At 40.0% G+C, this 26262-nt stretch overlaps 1 protein-coding gene across 2 annotated transcripts; it reads right to left on the bottom strand.

Moving 5' to 3' along the window:
* Nucleotides 1–1177: 1177 nt before the first annotated feature.
* On the bottom strand, nucleotides 1178–26066 carry scn1ba (sodium channel, voltage-gated, type I, beta a). Of its 2 annotated transcripts, XM_088084575.1 has the most exons (7): nucleotides 25669–26065; nucleotides 24145–24203; nucleotides 10237–10403; nucleotides 7336–7573; nucleotides 5892–6033; nucleotides 5534–5605; nucleotides 1178–4533 (listed from the first exon to the last, which is right to left on the bottom strand). In XM_088084575.1, exons 2-6 carry the CDS (start codon nucleotides 24200–24202, stop codon nucleotides 5539–5541), a joined length of 672 nt encoding a protein of 223 aa, XP_087940701.1. In that variant the 5' UTR covers nucleotide 24203; nucleotides 25669–26065; the 3' UTR covers nucleotides 1178–4533; nucleotides 5534–5538. The 2 variants fall into 2 exon arrangements, with proteins under 2 accessions (XP_087940701.1, XP_042346338.2); XM_042490404.2 differs by lacking the exon at nucleotides 5534–5605 and having other exon boundaries at nucleotides 24145–26066.
* Nucleotides 26067–26262: the final 196 nt, after the last annotated feature.

The raw sequence follows: 26262 nt of genomic DNA, 5'->3' as shown, positions 1-26262 counted from the left end.
GTTCACTTGGACTCAATGAGGAAATTATTAGATTTCGGTGTTCAAATGTCATGTGACCTCACAAAATGTTTTTGGTCAAAATCCAAGAATTCATACACTAATTCTGATTAAGTTTTACACAAATGTCAAATAGGATAAAATGATGAAGTGATATTTTATATTCCAAAGGTCAAGATCACAGTGACTTGGAAACACTTTTCTTGCCTTTTGTTAGCATCACAACTCAGAAACAGAAGGAGAGACACTGAATTGAACGCTCATCTTGAAACTTCACCGTTTGTATAGATCTTCTGTGCTGCCGCGTTGAAGACGCCTGTGAAGCATCCACGTTTTAGAATATGTAGCTTTACCAAAGTCCATATTTGAACACTGTTAACTGTCGTGGCTACACGTGAGTCAGGACAGACGTGGATTTAAACTGAAACTTGGCTGTTTTTTGGAGGCATACAACCAGGAGGCAACAATTCAAGTTTGACTCAATGTGTGTAAATTTGACTGCTTTAAAGTCAACAAAATGAAGAGTAGTTAAGGCTTTGCACCAACATTTGAAACGTACATATTCTGGAGTAAAATTTAGAAAAATGCAACTAAACAAATGATGTTTTTAAAGTTTGATATCTGTACATAATTTTATGAGAGGAGAGAGGGGATGTGTTGAGATGTTTCCAGAATATTGTCGTCAACACTTTTTATAACGTAAAGAAATCCCTCCGTGTGATCCTCTGTACAAGTTTAACTACGTCAATCAATCTGGGTTCGTATGGTCACGAAAAACCCAGAAAAGTCATGGAATTTGCAAGTAGCATTTTCCAGGCCTGGAAAAGTTGTAGAAAAGTTTTGGAAAAGTCAGGGAATTGTTTTTCTCAAACCTGTATAACAAAACATGATGTGTTCAAAGACATTCGGAAATTTAAAAATTCAGTGATAATTTCTGTTTTTACAGTTTCTGGCTGTGATGCGTGGTGTTATTAAAAATTCACATACAGGTCACAGAACAAATTGATAAGTATTTAAAACATACACTTGCTGGATTTGGAGAAGCACAGTGTGCCTTCAGTCAGCATGTTTAAAATAAAATGTGGATGAAGATGAACTTTAAATGGAAATTGAAGATGCATCAGGCTAAAAGGCCCGACACCGTTTAAGTGAGATGGAAAGACTTTAAGCGAGACCCGGCTGATTTTCTCACAAATTTTAATTTTTTTCTTTGTATAACTTTTTTTTTTGTGGCAAGCAACATTTTCACACCTACACATGAAGTGAAAACTGCAGTTTTATTCACGTGCACACAAAGCAGACCAACAATGTGGGGAGCAGTGTGGTTCTCTTTTCACTGGTTGGTTCATCTGTGCAGGAAAAGGCGTTCAGATGTTGACTGGTGCAGCAAACCCAAAAAGTAAATCACTCAGTAGGCATATTGGAGCTTCGCTTGTTTTTCTCGTAGCTTGCATCTCATTGGATGCTCTGTGTTTGTTCTATACTTTGCTTATTCCATCAATAAGCATGCAGTTAGTCTGTGTTAATTTATAAGATTGTGTGTTTCCCCTTCTCAGTATCTCAAACTGTATCAAACTCAGTTTTGGTACAAAAGAAATGAACAGTAAACATGCAGAACGGCAGTGTTTTGCTGCCCTCTAGTGTTCACCGACACTCAAAGTCAGGCTGTGTGGAAAGAGAAGCCAGCACAGCACTAAAAGATTAGTAACAACGCTTCAGCTCTTCACTTTTTGGTTTCCACTGGCTTCACCCTGGGAGGCACACTGGACAGGTTTCTGTGGTACATTTACCCACGGCAGCTAGATATATAGCGATTAGCCAAGCCCTTAAGTTTCTACAAAAACACTAAGACATCTGTGTGAAATTACACATCAGTGGGAAAGTTTCCACTGTAGACAAATTTACTGACACTGTAATAACACTTGGGATATATTGGTAAAGCTGCATTTCATTTATTTATCTTTTTTTTTTTTTTTGGTGTGCTACAAATTAGTCCGGTGAAATGAAGAGAGCATGGTGTTCTCACAGGAAGTCACACTTTGGCTGCAGGTGCAGTTTTTGTGAGTGCACTTTCTGCAGCCAGTTCAAACAGGGCGGCGGTCCTCTGAAAAGCCTTTGATTAAAAGGGAATTCAACTGAAATTATCTTCGAGATCGTTGTTGCGCAAAAGTCAACACTTTTTATGGCTGGTTTTTATCATCATGAGTTGTCAGGGATGCGGGTAAACACAGTAAAAACATCAGTGTTGAGAAGTTGAGATCAAACAGGATCTCAAATCACTTGCTGCCCCGGGCGGATATGAAACGTTAAAACATGACTTGCTCTGTTTTTCTAATAAGTTTAAAGGGATAGTTTGGGTTTTTTGAAGTGGGGCTGTATGAGATGCTTATCTATAGTCAGTGTATTACATACAGTAGATGGCAGTCGATGAGCTCTGTGTCTGCAGAAACAGACGGGACTAGCAACCTAGAAGTTCAGCATTACTCTGCTGCCGAGAGGGGCTGACAACTACATGTATTTTAGCCACTTTAAAAAAAAGTCCTACCTAAAAAAAAAATAATCAATATCAGTCTTAGTGAACGCTATATTAAAGTTTTTTTAGTGATTTATCTTTCTATCAGACAGTCCTTTTCTTTGGCACTACATTTTCTCAACCATATAACTTCTGTATTCCTACACAAAAGTCCACCTTTGCCGTGAGCTGTTTTACGCCGCCGTTCAGCTGTTTGTAACAGCAGTTTACTGAGAAAATAACAAACAGGAAACAGGAAAACTGAGTGATCATGACAGCGACAAAATGTCACTGTGGAGACAAATATTAAACCAAATTATACAGAGGAGAAACTTTAACAGAGGGGAAACTTCATAGACTGTATATAAAGATGGACCTCACGTCCCCATTTAACTAGTCTCAAGTAACTAGTTAAATTTCAAAATTAATGTAACTGTAATCAGTTACAGCTACTGAGAAAAACATTATGCAATTAAATTACAGTGACTAATTAAAATGTTTGTGATTACTTATGAAAAAAGTCAGTAAAAGTTTAGATGTCGATTAAAATGTTCATTCTGTTGCTTTGCATCTTTTTGCCGTGCAGGAACGTCTTCTTTTTGGCATATTTTTGGACAACACAGGTCAGTAAAGCTGCAGAGACAAATCTGATTTATGCACTCATGTTTTTATGTCTTTTCAGCCTTATTGCCCTGTGCAAAACATTTGTTAGAAAAGTAATCAAAAAGTAACAAGTTACATTACTTTGATGAAGAAATTAAAATAATTATGTAACTTATTACATTTTTACTAGTCATCTGTAAACTATTGCGATTTAAAAGTAACCTTCCCAACACTGATTATATCATATAGCACCACTTGAAAAAATCCAAATGATCCCTCTAACTGAGAATATACAGTACCTAATGATTGCATGTTCCTTTAATTGAGAGCTGATTATTAAAAACTCTGCGAATACTAATCATTTTCTATCAAACGCCTTCCAGTGACGAGCTGAACACTTCGCAGAATTCACATTTCATGCATCGCTTTGCTTGGTGAGCAGAATGAAATTAAATCTATCAGAAATTCTTAAGAGGAAACACAAAAATGATTAGCTGCGTTATAAGTTGGGGTTGAACCACTGATAATAGTTTCCAAATTTATTAGACTGATAAAAATGTCAAAAGTTTAGACGTTTGCCTGTGTGGCCACTGCTTGTATGATGGGCGTGCTATTGTGTTTTTTTATCTGTTGCACTTTTCATTTATGGTCTATTAATGTTGTTTTCTGACACCATTTTAGGATGATTTGGGGGGATATTCTGCCAAATACTTGTTAGTATTTTGCATTAAAACTGGTCAAAATGAAACACTGAATACATCAGGACAAAATATCAGCTGTTGCAACAGTGTTTCCTCTGTATTTTCCAGCAATGTTACATCACAACAGCAAGGAATTTGGCTGTTAAATTTATTCAAATATACTATTATTTAAAGGCAAAACAAAAAATAAGTTTTTGATATATTTTTCGGCTATCAAAATGTTGATTTATCATTTAAAAAAAAAAATTCATGTTGACCAAAGCTTCACAGAGGAAACACTGACAGGTTCAGGAAAACTCTAATCAGACTAATTCACATCAGAAGCATGATGCTGTTTGTTTTGATTAGCTCGTTAGCATGCAGATAGTGGATATACAATGTAGGCCAATAATATATATATCGTGTACTGTATATATAAGAGTATCTGTGCATATGTCTACACCTATATACAATTCAACTCTCTCTCTCTTTGTGTGTCTCGTTGCACCAGGACCTGGTGCATCCTTCGTGTCCCTCGGGACAAAATATAGTTGAGTATTTTCATCCTTCTGCAGAAAGTCACTTAAAAAAAACCTTTCAGTGGCGATCGTTCTCCTCTCTGTGGTTTGATTTTTCCATCGTGTGGAGAGGATGGCGGGATGCGACTGACGGTGAGAGGAGAGGGCATGAAAGCGGGAATGTGTGATTCCTCAAAGATGCAATTTTGAACTCTTCCTCGACCTGAAGTAAAAACAAAAATATAAAACTGTCAGGATTATTAACATATAAAAGACAACAGCTACGAGCAGTAAAACGTCACCTTTCTCAGAGCCCAAACACGCTGGTTTATAGAGAACAAAAAGCTCTTTCTAAAACCTAAACAGTGTTAAATGCATTACAAAGACAGCATAAGTATTTTATTTCAGTACCTGGATAAAAATAAACTTGTTCTAAACTGAAGAGGCATTTAGGAAGAGTATAGAGGGGAGAAGGATGAAAAGAAACAAAAGTAATGCAATTTAATTAAGGCAATACATTAACCCTTTGAAACCTGAGCAAATTGGCTTAATTTCTTTCAAAAACATGGGAAGAAGGCAATGAGCCTCTTAAGAGGAAATGACCAAGAAATTAGCAAGGATTTGGTCAAAAGAAACAACAAAAAAAAAATTAAAAAATAGCAAGAAAAACAAAAACAAAACAAAAAACAGGACAGACAAACAAAAAATTGGATAATATAAAAAAGCAAAATGAAAAACAAAAAAAGAATAAAAAGAAATGACCAAGGAAAATGACCCAAAAGTTATAATAATTCAGTAAAATAATTTTATATATAGAATTATGATCATTATAAATATAGTTCTTTGGACATTTTACCCTTGCTTTTTAAAAAAACAATTTTAATGTACTAATTTCATGCAATATGCAAATTCCCTATTTTTCCCACCGAAAAAAATATCAAACCAATTTGCTCAGAGCTCAAAGTTTTAAGTAATTTTGGGGTGCAATTTATCATAATAATTTTAGGGTACAAATTACTTTATTTAGGAAGGGGACATGGTGAGAATTGGTCATTTAAGTTGGGAAAAAAATTTTCACTGTGACAACTCATTGGTCAAAAGGTCAAATGTCTGCAGTCTACACGTGTTTTCAGCCTAATTTTTGAGGAGCTTAAATCCAGGTATAAAACAGAGATCAAAGGAAAGCAAAAGAAGATTCAGACATGAAGTTTAGTGAGACCTACCGGTGCTATTCTGCCACTTGTACACCTGCACAATTATCTTTACTTTCCGATGCTATAGCTAAATACTCCGCCCTGAAGGAAAGAGAGTGATGGAAAGAAAGAAAAAGGCGGTCAAGATCAGTGAATCAGAACAAGATGTCAGTTCAGTGAGGAAAATGTTTGTTATTTTTTGAGAAGAGCAGATTAAAACAGATTGTGTCTCTGCTTCCCAAACAGTGTCAGGGAGGAAAAACAAAGGTGAAAGCGGTCGGTGTGAAGTCAGGACATTTGGACGGCCCAGCAGGATCTGGAACTGGAGGACGGGCACTGGAGAGAGGCCGGCTGTGTTTGTGTTTGTGTGTTTTAAAGTGTGACTCACGCGCTCTCTCTCAGAGCTTCCTCTCCTGCCGCTGCGATCTTCCTGTAGCAGTAAATCATCTCGACCACGAGCCATACCTGCAGCCCGATGATGGAGACGTACATCATCACCTCAGACAAGATGGATGCCATTCCTCTGGTGACTAGAGAGACACAGAGGGAGATAAGGTGAGATATATTGTGTCTGTGTGCTTACAGAAAGGAGCTTGGGTTTAATTTGTACCATGAAAAGGATGAGGGCTGCCTCGGCCATACATCTTTTAAACGATGTGAGTCATAAGTCACGGCCTCCTGTCCTGAATTACAGAGTCATAACTCATCGCTGAATCCTGCGGCAGATACAGTTAAAGGGATACTTTGCTGATTTTCAACCAGCTTTGTATCTGTGAAGTTTGTGTAAATGAACTGTGGTAAACTTCCCTCTTTAGTACTGGTGCCCAGATCTCCCTGCTCATGTCTGAGCTCAAATCCCAGCAGATTTTTTCTCAGGATTTGGGGTCGTTTCTTAAACAACTACAGTTTATGCTTCTGCATTTTCATATGCCCTCCACCACTGACTCAGATCAGTTATTTAATGCAGCAGCACGGATCAAATATAAACCAAGATTCTGTTGCCTTTCTAAAAGGTCTCCAGAAATAATTTTAGTGCACTGTTTGGCTGTTATTGGAGAATTTGTAAACAAGAAACAGACACCGAAACAGAGTCTTTTTCTGTTCTCAGATCTTTTCACAAGTATTTAAACCTTTGAACTCAGCATATTGGTGTGATTTCTTTCAAAAAGGCATCGAGCAACTAGATCATTAATGTTTCACAATTTGCAAGAAATTTGAAGATTTAGATTTTTTTTTAAAGGTAGGAAAAATGGCTAGGGAAAAAAGTTAAATATTGAATATTATGCTTCAAAATTATTAGAATTTTAGCACTTTGTCTAGATAATTTCCTTGGTTAAAAAATATACAAATTCTTAGGTAATTTTCATGTACTTTTTTTTTTTTTTTTACTAATTTCTTGCAGATTTTTCATTTCTTTTTCTTTAATTGCTCATTGCCTTCATCTCATGCTTTTGAAAGAAATCATGCCGGTTTGCTCAGTTTTATCAAAACAAGTTTTGGCTGAGAGATGTCAAAAAAAAAAAGTTCTGTAGAAAGTTATGGGTAACTGCAGGGTTTGGTGATAGTTCTTTGTGAGTTTCTAACAATTTGCAACCCCTTTCACATTGATATATTAATTTCGTCAATCGATAATATGAAAATATTAACCAAAGCGGTTTTAATTAATGGCAGCTGTGACAGTTTTTCTCTGTTGAACGGAAACATCTGTTTTCGTTCAGGCGTGTAACCTGATGGACATTAGGACCGTGCTGCTGATTTGTGCAGCTGGCTAATTCAGTTTCCTTCTTCCCTCCTTAAGCATTCAGTACAACATCCCTCCTCTGTGCTCTTACGTTTTGGCACCACTGTCACGTTGAAAATCTTAGTGGCGTTGGTCTGAAACTCGTAGTTGGTGTACATGAGGGTGCGGCTGAACATGCACTTGTAGGTTCCCGTGTCATTGAAGGTCACATTGAGGATGTAGATAGAGCCGTCCTGAAGGTCCTCCGTGTACTTGCTGCCGTTCCAGTGCAGACGATCAAAGAAACGTGGATCACTGGTGTAGGGCCTTTGCTCTTCATAGCTGTATAACTGAAAAAGAAATGCAGAATGGGATTTCTCTGAAAAGGAGGCAAAGCGACATAGACACTGTGAATGGTCCGTGTACCATTTGGTCTTTGACGTTTCCTTTTAGAAACTGAAATGGAAAAAACAACAAAAAACAAATAGTTGTTTGGTTTTCATTTCGAAATCCAAAAATGAGAAATAAAATACAAGCCATTTTTAGTTTTTATGTTTGTTTGTTAGGTAAGAAAACAAATAAACAGACATGAAATGCCACGAATTGCCTTTCTCTCACCACAACTTGTATAAAAAAGTGAAAAAATATGGTTCAACCATTACAGTGCTAGTTATAACAACAAGTTCAGTTTTTACTCGTCACTTCTTTGCTATCTATAATAATTTGATTTTGGCGCCCATGAATTTGTATTTTTTTTTTTCTAACCCAGGACAGTATTTTTTACTCTCCAAAACAAAATGATAATGATTTAAACCAGTAAAAACACTGAATAAAGCAGTTTCATGTTAAAACATGAGTGTTTTTCCACCCCTGCCCGCTGTGGAGGGGCTGCTAACTGCAAAAACATACATGGCCCTCACAATATTCAGTGTCGGATTTGTCCTTTCTGGGCTACTGTAGAAACATGGCGGTGCAACATGGCAGACTGTAGATGAGGACCCACATAAATGGCTCATTTTAAGGCAATTTTACACTAAAGAACAAAAACTTATGATATTACATTCCATCACTCCTAATACATCCCCCTAAATCCTACACACTGGACCTAATAACTGTGACCTTTGTGCCAAATTTCAGCCTCCAAGGGCAAAAACTGTGCCCGGAAAAAGTTTCTTATCCACATGTGCCTGTCAAACAGCTGCACTTTTAAGCAAACTTAACTAAAGCAGCAACAAAGATATTTCCTAACACACCTGTTTTTGAATCTGGCTTGCAGTCCTGTTTATTTACACACGTAAATAAATAAAACTAAAACTAAAATACAGAGAGCTGCCGTTCCCTCGTGGATGCTGCTGGATGTAAAACAAACTGTTCTGTGCTGATAAATTCAGTTCATGTCCTGAGCAAACAGACGGCCGGTCTCCACATCGCTGCTGCTTCTGTTTCCCCGTATCGACTGAGCCGCAGTTACAACCTCACCTTTGCACTTCCTGGTGAATTAGTGTATAGAGATTTTAAATGGCAGCTGAGGGCTAATGGGATCTCTCCTGCTAAAGTAATGTATCATAATGGCTAGTGAGGACTCCCTGGTTCAGCAAAAGCGCTGCCTTCCAGTCGACACACAGGGGAAAAAAATGCCTGTCATAAAAAATGCAAGACACTGCTCTCTCTCATGATAAATGCATTGCAGCCGTTTCCCGGAAAAGAAGACAAATGACCCTGTTGTGATGGATGTATTTGGGGCGTTATGCCGATTTGATCTATTGCTTTATCTGGATACATGATAACTAAATACATCAGAGAGAAAACTGGCTGCATTTAATTTTACAGACATTTCTTAAATGGCAAAACTGTCAACATTTTGTTTTTCTTTTTGTTTTAATTTACGATCTCCAAAGTTTAAACCACAACCAACACAACCACACCCTCAGCAGCAGGCTTTGCCCTCATTAAATGTTCAGGAAAATCTGGAGAGTTGGTTTCCTTTTAGCCACTTGCAGGAAGTTAAGGGTTACAGCCCAGACGCCAGAAGAAAATGCTGGCATTGTACATTTCTGCAACCCACGAATATGTAACATTTGTACGTTTCATATGTATCACATCAGCATATCAAGAACGACGGTAGTTGTCATGAAAAGTGGTTGCTTTTTTTTTTTTTTACCAAGATATTGACAGCTTCTCCAGTAATGATTGTGCCACCAAAACCATTTTTAAGCCCCCCAAAATCATCTTTCCCTAACCATAAATGTAATTTATCTGTGGTTTGAAGAAATGTAAAATGCCAGCATTTTTCTGGCAATTGGGTGTCAGTGTGCATAAAACAGCATCAAAATAGAGCTGGTTCATCAAAAAAGTGTCAGTGGAGGATCCCTGTAACCCCCAGACAGAGGTGCTAGCTAAGCGCCCAAAATCCTAGAAATGTCCTAAAATCTGATAAATGTCCTAAAATCCTAGAAATGTTCTAAAATCCAAGAAATGTCCTAAAATACCCAAAGTGTCCTAAAATCCTAGGTACACCCTAAAATCATGGAAAAATCCTTAATTCCCAAAATGTCTTGAAATTCCAGAAATATTCTGAAATCCTAATAACGTCCTAAAATCCCAGAAATGTTGTAAAATTATAGAAACATGCTAAAATCCTGGAAACATCCTAAAATCCCTGAAATGTTCCTAAATCTGGGAAGCATCCTAAAATCCTAGAAATGCCTTACAATCTTAGAATTGTCCAAAAATCTTAGAAATGTATTGAAATCCTAGAAATTTTTTTATTTATTTATTTTTTTGCAAAAGTGGCCCCCAATCAAAAATGATTATCCCTGGAGTTTAACATCAGAAGGCTGCAGCCTGTTGGTTCTTGATTATTGAACCAGGGAAACAAACACTTAGATTTGACCTTTAGGGTAAAACTTTGCTGAGAGCATAAAACCCTTTGAACGGTCTCTGTAATGAGTCATGCTAAAAAGTTACTGAGCTCGGTCACTGCGACCTTGTCGTTTATCTTGTGACTACTCACATGTGTGAACTCGGTCTCATCCGAAGCCATGAAGTACCAGTCAACAGTGGCTCTGGCGGGCACCTCGCCCCTCATCTTACAGGAGATGCAGCCCAGTTTGAAGCCTTCGTTGGCCACCGCCTCTGTGTCCGGGTCCACCTCCACGCAGGCTCCTCGGCACAGAGCCGCTGCAGAGTGAAAAAGGGTGAAGAACACACAGTTAGAAACCTCCTGTGTCACCTCATTGCTCTTTGTGTATTTGCGGGTCACAGGGTTAAGAGGTAAGAGCCGTGGGAGGCCATCATCCTCTCTGTCATGTAGCCGTGACACGAGGGAGAGGCTGAGACATGGGCAGAGCTCTAGTGTTTTCTAGTATCTCAGTACTTGCAGGCAAACTGACTTAACAGTACTTAACGAAACATATATGCTACAGTAACTTTTGTATTTTTGCGTGCTTGCTCCCAATGCTTATTGCATGCGTTTTTTTTCTTTTGTATCGGGCATAGCTTTTTTCTTGCATGTTTTTATTTCCACTCATCAATCATAGATTGTTGTGAATTTGAATCATTTGCTTTTGAGTTTTGTCGTCATTTACATTTGAGGTGTTTTTCAGTCCGTGAATCTGAGGGGAAATAAAGAGGTTGCAGTGTGCGATACTAATTTCTTGCATTCTGTTAATTTTTAACTGATCTAAAATCATATATAGAAGCGTGAGTCTATATATGCCATCATCATCATGACACATACTCCTCATCGGCCAGGAGTTACACACCTGTAACTCCAATTGTTTCTCTCTCACACTGCACCTTGCAGTTTCCACTGAGGCCTCAGCATGGCTCTCAACCAATGATCTTGTGCTATTCTCAACTTTGACCTCTGGGGATGTGTTTGTTTTGAATCGCAAGACGGGAGGGAGGAAGATGAGGGAGAGGACAGGAAACACAACGCTGATCAGATGAACTGAAATCATTAAAAGTTTGAGATTCACAGAGGCTCCACAGCGTCCACGGCCTCACGTGCACAAATATCTAAAAACAAAGGTCTAACTTTTTACTCCCTGGGATACAAATGTTGCAGCACCAAAGTGAGAGTTAAAAAAAAAATGACACAAATAGAAATGCCACCACACCGCAGAGAAACATGAAGAGGGGGAATGATGAGGGAGGAGGAGAGAAAGAGAAAGTTAGCACAGGCTTCTGTAGTAACAGCCATTTCTGCAAAAGCATGGGGGGAGATGGGGAAGCAGGAGGGAGGAGGCCTAAAGCCGGCTGATGCACTGCAGAGAGAGAAGAGGGAGGGAGGGAGAGAAAACAGGGAGGGAAAAGGAGAGAAAGTTAAGAACATAATGTAAGAATTTCACAGGCCCCAAAATATAAACCCAAACGTAAATGCTATTGTATTGAAACAAGAGATGGACACATGCATTTAAACAAAAGACAGACCTGAACCCAGCTGGACCCGTGACTGACAAGACTGAACCCCGGCCTGAAAGTCACTGATTTAATTCCAGGTTTAGTTTTAGAGAACCTGAACAGCAATGACGCCCCTGAGGAGGAGCCATGGCCACCCTGAACTGCTGCCCCCCCCCGGGAAAAATATTCAGAGGCCAAAATTACTGTTTTTAAGAGGCTGTGGCTTGCTCGTTTTTAAGCATAACTAGACAACCTAAAGGCCCCCACCACAGACTGTATATAAAGATGGGCGTTACGCCTCCACCTATCCCCTCTATGCTTAAGTGAGGCTAAAATATCCTATGATACGAGTGCTGCCATCTTGCGCTGGTGGTGTCATTGAAAGCCGGAGTCTGCGCAGTAACGTTATCCACATTGGGGAGTTCCCGCCAAAACACCCGTCCGACCAATCACAAGCAGCTCCACTGAATGCACATGGATTGGCTGACACAGCTGTCAATCATGGCGAAAAAATCCCCATTTTAGTGGAATTGAATAACTCATTAAAACCAAACTTATCATAAAAATGATCATTTAAACAAACATCAGGGTGATAGAGCTAACTTCAGTGACAGAAACCATCTTTGGGAAAAAATTATTTTAGGGTGTGCTATTTTTAGTTTGGCCTATGTCCCATTCACTAACATGGACAGGCAGGCTCTATGACCTATACTGCAGACAGACACCAGGGGGCGATCCAGACTCAAAAGCTACACTTTAAGGGGGAATGTCATGTTATCCATCTTTACATACAGTCTATGGCCCTGATACACCAAGCCGATGATCAGTCATTGGTGTAAGATCCCGACGCCAAAAGCCTCCTCTCGCTGCAGCATGATGGCGGCGTCTGTTGTGAACGCAGCTGGAAGAAACCTCTTGTGTCCGTGGTTGAAAGGAGAAACTCAACAACTTTTAAATATTTTGAAAGACTTGGATATCAACAGGGTTTTGGATGGCACAAATATCCAAATGCCGACCTTTTCAAGAAGGTGGTTAAATGAATGGTAGAGGAAAGCTGTGTTCACATTATCCAACAAGTCTGCCACCAGAAAACCTTTTTAAAAAATCCTGTTTCAGTGCAACAAATCAAAATGACAAGCAGCTCCAGATGCGCCACGTTTCAGTATTTTGATGTCATAAATGTAATTTTTGGATATGTTAATCGAAATAGGCATGGCTGCATGTAACCAGGAGTATTAGTGAAAAATGTATTTTTGTTAGCCTTGTAAACAGCTCATAGGAAATACTGCCTTTTTTGGAATAAGGGCATAAAAGTGGAATATTTTTTATGCATGTAAACATAGTTACAGTCTACATGTCCGGGTGCTTGTGATTCCAACTTCATTGTAGCATCATCATTGTTGTTTTCGCAAATCTCAGCAATTACTTTGGTGAGTACAATGTTATATTCACCCACAGGATGAATCTCCAAAACTATGAAAATATGAGTGAAGTTGTATTTAACCACAATTTATCTTTAAATAGGATTTACACAAACATGAGACATACCACAGTAACTCAAGTGAGCAAGTCTGAGCCTATAAAACAGGGTTCAGTTAAGGCCGGGGTTTTGCCTTCTGGGGTTTTCTGGGAGGCAGGTCTGCCGAGGACCACTAGATTATAGCAAGCAGACCTGAGGCAACCAGCATTTTGCAAATCCTGCTTAGAGAACAGTTGCACTTATTCACAAAAAGCAACACAGTGAGTGAAAAATACATTTTGTTTTATATTTTTCAGCTTAATCTCTGCTCTAATTAGCTTTCCTGTCTGTTCCAAATGTGACTGTGTTAATTACAGGCTGCTGTAAACTGCATCACCTGTCAGCGCTGCAGCTAATCCTCAGCAGAGGTCGATGAAAGTCATTCATCTCTTAAAGCTCTCGAAAACTTCACAGGTAAGCAAATTCAACATTTTTGCAAATAGTCACCACCAAATCTGTGGTTAAACATAAATGTACAATGATATTTTGACTCAAGTCTGTGAGAGATTCTACTGTATAATATCAGCTTCTACTGCAGAGATACTCAACTTACAGCCCGTGGGCCAAATCTGGCCCCCAATAGGATGCCGGGGGCCCCCCAAACATTTTGTAATTTATAATAAAAATAAAGCAATTCACACTGGGAATTGTTTTTGTACTTTTAGTATACTTTAGGTGCCATAGTGCTATTTTTGTTTTATCAAAAATAGTGCCAGTGAAGGATCCCCTGCACCCCCAACTGAGGTTCTAGCTAAGCCCCTAATGCCCTAAAATCGTAGAAAAGTCTTAAAATCTGACAGAGATCCTAAAATCCTAATGTAAAATCCTATGTGAATGACAAAAAATTGAGAAATTTCCTAAAATTTGAGAAATGTCAAAGTCCTAGAAATGTTACAAAATGTGAAAACATCCTAAAATCCTACATCCTACAAATCCTAGAAATATCCTAAAATGCAAGAAACATCCTAAAATCCTAGAAACGCCCAAAAATCCTAGAAATGTCCTAAAATATGAGAATCATATTAAAATCCTAGAAATGCCCTGAATTTTTAGAAACGTCTTTAAATCCTTGAAATGTCCTAAAATCCTACAGACATGTATTGGGCTGCTGTGACTGGCCCCTGGCCTCCTGTAGTTTTTCAAAAGTGGCCCTCAAGTAAAGCAAGTTGAGTATCCCTGATCTACTGTTCAGAAAAGACAGAAAGACAGGCAGAAAGAGACACCAGACAGACACAAGAGCAAGACATCCCATGCAGAGAAACACAGAAGGGTTTGAGATGGCTGGCATATCGACTGCTCAGAGAAAAAGAGGTGAGACCTGGAACACAGACAGAGGAGACACATTACAACAAAGCACATGATTGACAGCGGGACAGAAATTAAGGGGGTGTCTGAGGACAGAGGACAGCACTTAAGTAACAGGACAAGAAGAATGAAGAGAGACAGGTGAAAATCTAGCGGCACACACAGACAGCGTGGGGCAGTAATCCCGAAGGAGGTTGGTGACGCAGCGAGAGGCGAGATTGTGCAAGGTGGGCAGGGATGCTGCTGACCGTCCGAAGCTGAGACAGCGAGTTCAGAAGACAGCGAGAGACAGGGAGACAAAGATGAAAGCCGACACAAAAGGAACTGCACATTCAAAGTGCGGACTAAACAGAGAGGCCAAACTGCCTCGGCAACATTTCTCACCAGCAGCAGCAGGACACATACACACACAGAAATGCAAATCCATTGCGTAATCTGTGGATGGAGGTTCAGGATTATGCAACGGATATTCCAGAAATTGCAGATTAGGAGGGTTTTTTTCTGATGGGGGCTGGCTGCTTAATCCCTCATATCAGTTGCTGTATACCCCCGAGGCCTACAAAGCAAAAAATAACCTGACCAAAAGCTTTAGCAGCACAAAAGACCATCGACCCACCGAGGTTATAGCTGTCTTAGCATGTGGCCGAGAGCTAAAGGAAACACAAAAAGGATCAAGGGTGTTTGCTGAGTTTGCCATAAGACGCAGGGAGAAAGGAAAATTGGATAAGCGAGACAGCGAAAGAGACGAGGGAGGACAACATCTGTTTCCATGACTGGGTTACCAGAGACAAAAACACACGCATATACTGCAGGCATATATAACCTGGGGAAATGCCAAACATCCATGACATTTCCCCTGAGACTGAGCAAGGAAGAGACTTTCCATTGGAACAAGTAGACGCACACTGAGATAGAGCGTCCCTTTCATTTTAACCAACAAAGCTGGTGGAGCGACACCACACTGCTTTATCAGTAAACAAAAACCCTGAGGACTTCCTATCTGCTTTCTGTTCATTTCTGCATCGTTCATCGCACATTCACGCCAGAGCCAGGCAGCGGCTCTCTTTCTTTACTACACCTATCAGCTCATCGGCTCATCGCTGCCCTCTTTTGCTACTTAAATAATTCTCAAGTCACAACAAAAAATGAAGAAAAAAATTAGTCTGTAACAATGTGTTTTTGGTAACAGCTACCGCATTACTTCAAGAGCACAATTTCTCATTTGTAGAGTCCAAAAGTTGAAATAAGGCATCAACATGTGATTGTGAAAAACAAATGCACAAACATGGCACAGATATGTAGAAAGTTTCCAACAACAAAAAGAGGATCTCTCAGTAGCTAGAGAGTAACATCACAACGTCAGTTAAATCCAACCTGTCCTTTTTCATTTATCTCTTTTCTAAGGTGGCACTGAGGGTCAAAACACTACAACAGCTCAGAAAACACTACAACATTTCCAAAAACAAACAAACATTTAAGGAAAAAAACCTACATTTCCAAAATTCTGTACATTTCAGACAACAAAAAAACACCACCTCCCAAAACATTGTTTTGTTTTTTGAAGTGTCATTTTGTTGTGGAACATGTTATAGTGTTTTCTGAGTTGTTGTTGTGTTTTGATTCTCAGGACAGCCATATTTCTCTCCCAAAATCAGCTTTCTTTTATTACTGTAACAGATAATGCCCAAAAATGCAGAAAAAAATAAGTCAACAAAAACCACCAGTGATTATTTTACACAGTCCCGTCTCCTAGAAATGATGTTTATATGTTTTTAATTTCCAACAGTAAACACATTTTGAGAGAAACACGACGCCACCCACATTTTCAGTTCTCAAGGACGACAGTGAGCGTGTTTTTATGTAGACTGCGATCTGTATCTGCTGTCTAGTTTCATGTTGATCTCACTTCATTCCTTTCTGTTGTGAGCTCTGTTCTCTATAATTCATGCACAAAGGCTCTTAGTGTTGCATGTTCAATGACATTTTGTTCCTCAAAATAGATCTGGATCTGTTCTGGAGAATGAAACACAAGGCGAGCATTCTTCCTCTCTCAAAATCCTCGTCTCACAACTCTATTCAACTTGTTGGTGAAACTCAGAGCTTTTGTCCCACCAGCCCGTTTTTATTCCCAAATGTCAAATACCGTCGCTCGGTCACAGCATCAGTTTTAAATGTTTCCATTTATGTGGTAATATAAGGAGCATGAAACGATGTGGATATGTCCAACAAACCCCAGACTTTCACCCAGAAGCCAGCTGTTTGCTTCCCATATGAATGTTGAGCCAAAAGCCTAGCCACGTGCTTTTGTCGGACAAGAAAGTAAATGTAAATACGAGGTGTTCTACACATGCTGCAAGTCTATTTTGAAGACTGCATGCATCTAACGAGAAGAAACTATTAATTTCCTAAGAGTGTTTTGAAAAAACACACTTCATGTTACAGACGTCACTTAAATTTTGACCACTTATTGGCAGAAAAACAAGGTCTAAACCCAACCTATTATCACCCATAAGTTAATCTTGCTAACTTTTGCCTTTATTTTATAGGACAGGGAGAGAGAGGAAATTGCATGCAGCAAATGAACGCCGGTTGGGGTGGAACCTGCAGCCACTGCATCAAGCACACAGTCTCGGTTCGTGGGTCGCCCACTCTACCAGGTAAACTACCAGGCACCCCTAACGTTGCAGACTTAAGTCCATTATTTGTCTCTTTCAGCTCTGTTGTTGGTCTCCACCTGCCCCTGAGGGAGATATCTGGCTCTTAAGTTGTTAAATGCTCCACTATGTTTACCAGCTTGTCAGTATTTGTGTCCGTCTGCTGTTTGGTGCTGAGCAGGTAGCGCTAAGTGGGTTCATTAGAGCTTTTTGGCTGTGAACAGCTGCTGAAGCAAAATGGTTGCTTGAGTGATTAGGCTGAACCAAAATAGTGATGCTACAGAAACCAAAGCAATGAGCTTAAAGGCGCTAAAACGGCTCATAGACATTTAATGACTTTATTGATTTTTCACTTTGCCAGCTGGCAGTCCTTTCTGTCAAGACAGGTGACACATTGTTCAAAAACACTCCCTCCACGCACACATTGTATTATCTGCATGATCTGCTTCATAATGTGTATTTGTCCTTCTCTGCCCTTGTGCAGTTCTGGCACACACACACACACACACACACACACACACACACACACACACACACACACACACACACACACACATACACGTACGCATTTTCGAGAAGCACTACCCCAGTGTAGGCTTCATGTCTCTCTTCTTATTGGCCTGTCTCCAGGCTATCAGCCTCCTGACTGTCAGTTTATTTTACTTTAGCTGAAGCTATTATCCAAACAAGCAGCCTGCACAGCTGAGTGTACACGTGGTAGCTTCAGTTTTGTTATTTAGCCTCAGAGAGATTGTTTGCATTTGTGTATTTTGTACTACTTTAGTTAAAGACGGTTTATGTATTCAACAGGTGAATAACAAAGTACTTTTCCAATAAACACAAAAAACTTGCAGCTTCTCATCAAGCTGATATGTGTTTTATATAACCAAAAATACGTAATTATTTTGACGGTGTTGTCAATAATAATAATTAATAAACCAATGAGGTTGCAGCGCTACAAATACAAATCGAGCTGTGATGAAGGTCACCTCGTCCTTCAAAGCCCCTGTCATTCCCCTGACTCCCACCCCCCTCCTACAGCCACAGGAAACCGTGCCACAGACCTCTGTCACACAGCTGGATGAACACGGGCTCAGGTGTGTGTGTATGTGTGTGTGTGTGTGAGACACAAGTAAGCAGGACGCATGCAGCCTGCAAATTAGGTCGTGGCACAGTATCTCGCCCCGGATCTGAGGGTTAGAACAGATCTGGCAGTAAAAAAAGCCTCACACAGAAACTAAATTAAACTCTTTTCGAAATAATATTCATGCAGCTTTGAGGCTTCAGAGTCTGACAGATGCGGCACATGTGAACCGCTTTTACAGTTTCTAGAATCACGTTGTTGTTGTTGTTGTCCAGACTGCAGGACCGCTCAGATGGAGTGAATCAATGAAGAGCTCCTGCTGTCTGTACAAGGCGATAAATATAGATCCAGACTTTGTGTATACTAAATTGTAGCAGTTATTGCAAGTTTCGTATAACATTCATGTACAACCTGATATATTTTATCAGGGCTTGAAAGCAAACTCAATCAGAAGACAAGGTGAATTAAGAGTACTCAATTTGAATAGATTATTCAACTTTAAGGGAATATTGGCTATATTTTTTGCCTTAAAGGTTAGCTCTTTGAAACCTGAGTAAATTTGCTTGAATTTTTTGAAGAAGGCAATGAGCAACCTACAACAAATGTAAAACAATAACAAGAAAATGACATAAAAGGTGCTAATATATATATATATATAATGTACATATTCTGTGACATAATTTCAAATATATAATAATAATAAATATCGTTTCTGGACATTTTTCTTATAATACTCTGTTTTTAAAACCAATTTTTCAGATTCTTTTCTTTTCACCTTTTGCCAATTTCTTGCTTGTTGCCTTTTTTCATATTTTTGAAAGAAATCAAACTGATTTCCCCAAATATTAAAGATTTAAATGCTTCTGAAAGGCGTCTGAATGGAGGGGTGTTGGGTGCTTCACAAATTCTGCTTTCACAACGAGTTATTTTCCGATTTAAGCCAGAAAATCTACAAACAGTAAAACTCTTCTCTAGAAAATTCTCAAACCAAAGCACGGACCATAAATCAGACTTGCTTTTGTGCAGAACTTGCTGCAGTGCACCACTTGAGTAGTCATAATTAGTTTAGGTTCTCCCCTGCCACTTAAAATGATGATGAGCCCCTCCGTAATGTGATTACCAATTTGTGCAGTGGTCGGAGTGGAGCGATGGAATGGACGTGAATCCAAATGGCTCGGCGCGGAGAAGATGGTGTGGTTGTTCAAACATCCTGTTGACAGTGATGTGCTTCGACCATAAGTCCGTGCTCGAGCCATTTGCAGACTATATGGCTCCGCTCCGAAAGAGTCTCTGCATGCATTACTTAAGGTTACCATCAGATACATTAGGTTTTACAAGCCTCTGGTCTGGCTTGAAAGCAACTACACTGTTTATACTTGTGAATAATCTTGTTGTGTTTGGAAAGAGAGGAATATTTTGGCTTCTCGAGTATCATAAAAAAATTAAGTTTGTTATGTTAGTGAGCTACTCGCCCGTTGTCAGTCCCAGCTCTTCAAATACTGATGCTTTGTCAAGCCCCGAGGTGTGTGATATCAACACCAAAGGCGCTCGTTAGTGCGTTTATGAGAAGCACTATGCTTTCAGCTCATTTAATCTCCCTTTTCAAATAAAAACAGACCCATTCATTTCAGATGTTTCAAACGTCACTGTTTATGCTCGAGCAGATACAGCCAATAGATGGCACCAGAGAGCAGAGTCTAAACTTCCTGACACCAACAAACGAGGTACCGGTGGACGAAGTTATAATATTGTACCTTTTAACAGAGGCAGCGCTGCAGACGGCTATTAGACTGCTTTTAGGCCATTAAATAGTTCTGACAGAAATGAGTTAACATTTTAGCATTCCCAGTTCCCTCGTCTCAAAGTCTGCAGGTTTTCTGAATGGGTTTTTGGTTAGATAACACAAGCTTATGAGACTTTCACATTTTGTTCTACGACATGAAATATGTCACCATAATACCCCACTCATAAACATTTAAGCTTTAATGTGTCTCTAAAAATGAGGTTGCTAACATGTAGCTGAATGAGCTACAGAACGTCATCACGCCGTGCCGAACACGATTTCTCAGCCTTGTTGTGGTGGCGACGTTAAATCATGCGACTATGTGGTTACTTTATAGCCTATCTTTAGAGTTTAACCTGTGGTGATTGCACTTTGGCTTCAAGAATCCTGAAAGTGGTGTTCATTTATGGAGATTATCTCACTGGACTAAATGTGTAAGTATCATAAACGTTTGTGTACCACAGAGTCTATTTTATACCATAATCAAAAATTCAATGGAAAAATCCCACAGGATTTTTGTTGACAGAGTGACAATAACTTCAGAGAAACATCATCCCTGTGGCACTCTGTTACCGAATCCTTCTGTCATGCTATTTTAAAAATGTGTCTCTGCGCTGTGTTTCTCACTGACAAAATTCTCATGAACGGCCTCTCATGTCATAAAAACAACTTGGTAACTCAGAGGTAGTTTTATAACACGAGATGCCAACTTGACATCATAAATGCAAAAACATGGCATTTCTTACCATTGACAAGTTTGGTCAATGGTAAGAAACTTTTTTTAAAATCAATTCAAGCATTAAACATCAATTTTTGATCACTGTAAAGTGTAATATGTTCATGTTAACTGCTGTCTGTGTAAAATGACCTAGATTAAGTCTAGGTCATCCCATGACCACAGCGCTACTTGATGATCTGTAAATGAGAACGTGTCGGAGCTGTCGGTCCCTCCGCAGCCGTCACCAGACTTAGATAGAGCTTAGTGTGATAGCTGTTTTGGTGAAGCTTGTGAACACCATCCTAGTTAAAACTGGTTGTAATATGTTTGTTTTCTTTCCTCCGAGATCAACTGGCGTCCAAAAACTTCTTGAACTCCATCTGATGTTTTTTGTTTTTTTTAGCACATGCAAAAGCATGTCAAAATACAAAAAAATGAGCACAAGCTGCTATTTTTTATCAGCCTCAATCTGTTCATTTGCTCTTGTTTTGGGAGATTCCATCCAATTCCCTGTCTGGTCATATATCCTCATCCTCACTGCGTCCAGCTCCAGATGTGCTCACTTGCTTCAGTCCTTAACTAACCCGCCGGCTCCTCGTTCGAACTGTCTGTTTCTGTCAATTGAGGTTGTGTAACCTTCTTACTTTTTGCCAAGCTTCACTTCTCTGGCTCAGTTTTCTGCAGCTTGGTTCAACTTTATACACTTGAAAAACTGCCACTTTTACATCACGTCATTGCTATAAGTACCATGTTTTATGAGATTATGAAGCATTGTTGGCTTGTGCATGTATGTGTGGTTTGTAGTGTTGTTTGACTGAGTGCGAGACAAAGAGCAGCTGGCTGATTGTGATAAGTGCTCAGTAAATCTCTCTTTCAGTGCATGGCTTCCTTTTTGTGCTCAATTTTAAATCTCTGTGCTTAAAATTAGATCATCTGTGACAACAGCATGCCAAGTAAAAAAACAATCTGGCATTGGCTTTTTTTTTCATTTGATAAACATAATGAAAACCTCAAATTATTTAAAGGAAAAACATTTTTTCTCTCCATAACCATAACCAGCCTCTTCATCTTGTTTAAATTGTCTGCCAATGCATGCCAATTGATCATTTCACATCCATTTATGTTTTCAGATAAACCAAGAGGCCATAAATAAAGAGAAGCTGTAAATTTCCTAAGACAGGCCTGTTAAAGATTATTTCCTTGCAGCATTGCTTCTCTTCCTGTGGGTGTCAGGAGACCACAGTAACTTAAAGGTGACAGACTGTGTAGCTCGGGCTATTTTCATTTCAGTGAAGGGTGTTTTTCATGCTGTAAAATAGTAAATGTCAGTAAATGGCATCTTGTGAAGGTGGGAAATTGAGCCGTGATATCTCAAATGATACAGACACCAGCAGGAGGAGTGGAAAGGTTAAGGACACAAATTTAAAGGAGCATTTTCTCTTTTAATTCATGATACTAGTTTTTTTTTAGTTTTGGCTGATAGTAGTACAGAGATAGCACATGCAGCTGACTTGAGTGAAACACACCAGCTGCGGCGTGCTGTAGAAAAGATGGACGCAAGTGTTTTTCAACGTGGGAAACCCAGTTAAAAATAGGCTTTCCCATTGCCATTAGACCAGAGCCGCGTGCATGGACATGCAGTAGCAGGCCTTTGTTTTAGTGTTTTTTTCTGGTGTCATGGAGGCCGGTAAAAATGTTACAGTGGTAACTTCTTTTTTATATATCGCTTACTGATTCAGTCTCTTTCTCAAACACGGTGCAAACTAAATTTTGAACAGCGTTTGAGCGCTGATTGTAAAGGTCTGTTATTACAGCGAGCTAGCGGAGGGGCCAAAATGAGTGCGTCCCCTTGGGTGTTGTGTTTTCATCACTGCCCGTTGGAGCCGATTGAAGTTTGAGTCGATAAATACCCATGCTGACTTAAGAGCCATTTGATCCAGAAATGAATACTGATTATAATCTTTCCCATTAAATTTGGTGGATTATTTGCTCAGTGAGAAGCATCAAATGAAAAAGAAAAGTGCCTTAAAGGTCCAGTGTGTCGGATTTAAGGGGGTATATTGGCAGAAATGGAATACAATATAGTAAGTATATTTTCTTTAGTGTATAAACACCTGAAAATAAGAATCATCTTATTTTTGTTTTTAGTTTTATTTATTAACTGTTCTTAATCACCAGGTTCATTCGTTTTGGGGAGGAGGAGATCTCTTTGGATAATTCGGCTTCTGATAAAAACCTGCTGAACGTCTGGATCAATAATAAGGTGAGCACACATTAGCAGATCCAGAACGAGCCACCTGTCTCTGACATCCCCCACAGCATAGAAGAAACACTGATTTGTAACATCAAACTGCTTTATTCAGCATTTTTATGAGTTTTAATTGCCGGGTTGTTTTGGAGAGGAAGAGACCTCTGACGATAATTCTGCTCCCAGTAAAAACCTCCTGAACAATGAACTTTGAAGAAATACTAACTGGAGAAATTTCACCTGGTTGCAATCAGCAATCCTCTCAGCTCGATACTACTGAATCCCCCTAAATCTGTGACACTGTTCCTTTTACAAGAACATTTAAGAACAACTCATTTCTTGTTCTGAAATTGCAACATTAACTCACTGAAAACGTCCGTACCTGATCAAGAGCTGAAACAATTTGTCAAATTATAAATCAGTTGAGCTCAGATAATTAACTATTCATATAATTAATTAAACGTTTAAGCAATTTTTCAAGCAAAGACACAAACATTCTCTATTTTCCGCTTCTCCAACATGAAGCTTTGCTGCTTCTGCTCTCATATCAATGTTAATTGAATCTGTTGGTAAAATGCTGTTATGAAAATCAAAGCAGGCACTTTTCACCATTTAATGTAATTCTATAAACTACTTATGAAGCTGATTACTTGAGAAAATAATTTCAATATAAACAGATGATGAAAATGATGATTAGTTACTTGATTAGTAACTGCGGACACACAAACCCACACATAGCTGAATGCAACACAGGGAGAAATGAATGATCTACATTGTTCTCGTCATTTGATTTCACAACACTGCTGTATCTGTGTGCATGTGTGTGTACATGTGTGTGTGTGTGTGTGCCCTCCATTTTAACACCGCCACATGGCCTCATCTCATTACTCTTAAAAAAAACCTGAACAGCTGGGCTTTTAGCAAGCAATCGAGCCCAATGATAAAACACTCACTCACACATCTCAATCTGAACACACACACACACACAGACACACACACACACACACAGACACACACACGGGAGAAAACCCTGTAAACATAACAGGACAGACAGCGGTAGAGAGGGCAACACCAGACAACAGGAAACACCTCAACAACAGTGACAAAGTGCACAGTCAGTGAATGGAGGGTGAGATTGGATGGTGGCTCATGCCAAGGTGTTGCCATTGCGGCGTCACCATGGCAACACCGCCGCTGCTCACTCACCTTGAAGCACCAGGAGGGCCAAAGGTACCAGCAGCTGCAGCTCTTGTACAGCAGACATCCTGACAGGAGAAAGAAGACCGGTGGTCGCTCTCAACGGCGTCAAAACACAAACACACACACACACACACACGCTCTTCAGAATGGGAGACAGAAGACAGATCTAGCACACAACTACTCCAGCTCTGTGGTGAAATCCTTGAAGATGCCCAGAAATGTCCTGACTGCGATTAAGAGTCTGGGGGATGAGAGGAGGAGACTCTTTCTTGATGCTGTTGGGACTCCGGGTGTGGTCCGTCTTCTTCTTCTTCTTCTTTTTCTCAGCTCATTCAAGGACTGGAAGGAGGGGCAGGTGGGTCTTCTTGCTGATCTGGTCCTCTTAAGCACCTGAAAACCCTGACAGCAGCACCAGCAGTGTGTGCCCAGCTCACTGCCTTGTCCCTAAATCACTCTTTTGAGCTGGAGAGTTTTCTGTCAGCGTGTGAGCGTATAGAGTTACAAGAGGGAGGAATCACTCCGAGTTTCAGGTTTCGGCCTCTCGTCAGCTCCAAATGGGCCTTTGTTCAACTATTTATACTCTGAGGCACACCCTTTCAGCCTGTTTAGCCTCACAATGTGCATGCACCAAATAACGCCCCGACACACGAACTGGTGGATAAATGGTACCATCAGATTAACCATAAAGGCTACTGGAAGACTGATATTTTAGGGACCATGCTGAGGAATGTGTGCCGAAAATGGAAGACGTAGTGTATAAGAGCGTTTTGCATGAGTTAAAGAGTGATAAAAATCTGTTGCATGCATGAATTCCTTCGACAGGAAACAGCTGCACTTTTCCCACGTGTGCGTCTGCAGATACAACTGAAAGGAGGGTCAGGGTTTGATAGAGCCGCAGTCTGAGTGAAATGCATTTGGAAGAAGTGTGAAATCCTCTCGCTTTTCCACCTCTCTTTGGCTTTGGAACAAAAAAAATCCCCCTTTTTTTAATTGTTATTGCCTCATATCAGTGTTATTGCTTTCTTTGTGCAGTCCAAATTGCATTTGCACAACTACATATCTCTTTTAAGTTAAGCTCTAGGCAGTGATCTAGGGCAGAGTGTGTTTACCTCTGATTTATTCAATTGAACTCATCCGCTCTTTGTGCACATCAGTTAAGCCATGTGGTTTGTGTGGCTGCTGTGTGCGCGTGGTGCTCGTGCAGGTGGCTCCCCGTGCTCAGATGGGTCACCAGCACATGACACCAGTCTGAAGGCGGATTGACAGGCATGCATTGAACAGCTAAGAGGGGGTTTATTTACGCTGCTGCCCGCCCATCTGTGCGTCTTTGGAGGCTAAAAAAGTGCGCTATTCTTCTTGTGCATCCCAGCGGTGTGGCTATGAATTAATCATAGGGAGTTACGTCTTTTAGGCTGACAATCAACTAGTCTGGAATCAGTGATTTTGCTTAAAATACATTAAATTCTAGCTTTCCTCTTTTTTAAAAAAAATCCCGTAAACGCAGCACAGTCGAGCGCAGCGTCCTTTTACCTGTCGCCTTTTTAAAAGCAATTTTTTATTCCCTCACTGGTATCCTTGAAACGTCTCGTCCTGTTGATGGGTCAGAGGTGGAGGCTTTCCATCCCGCGTCAGACGCTGCAAGTCTCTCCGCTGTCACACCGGGGACCATCGGAGAGATTTTGAGCACGACACACACAAAAAAACAAAAAATCTCCTACTTCTTCCTCTTATTGCCCTCAAGGAGAGATGCGCGGTGGGAGACAGGCTATCTTTTGGAGAGCCGCATTGGAAGCTGACCGAGACGTCAAAAAGGAAGAAAGGCGGAAAGGGAAACAAAATCAGTAATCTCCAGAAATTGCATGGTGTGTCAGTGGAAGGATGCCGCGCTAATCAGTCTTTGGGATGGGTGAAGGCTGGGGGAGGGAGGTGCATGCAGGAGGAGGAGGAGGAGGAGAGAGGGTGTGATGCATTGCAGCAGAGGGATGGAGAAAGAAGAGGAGGAGGAGAGCGAAACATAGAGCCGTTGTTATGGCAACAGTGATTTTATGTGATGTTTTCATCTCCTTCAGAAACACCACGTGTTGGCAAAGAGAACAGTCACTGAACTAACCGAAAAACTGTGTA

This window comes from Plectropomus leopardus, chromosome 11, assembly GCF_026936395.1.
Source record: "Plectropomus leopardus strain MGB_pleo_1.0 chromosome 11, ASM2693639v1, whole genome shotgun sequence".
In the NCBI taxonomy this organism is placed as follows: Eukaryota; Metazoa; Chordata; class Actinopteri; order Perciformes; family Serranidae; genus Plectropomus; species Plectropomus leopardus.
This window is presented reverse-complemented; position numbering and strand designations above follow the sequence as displayed.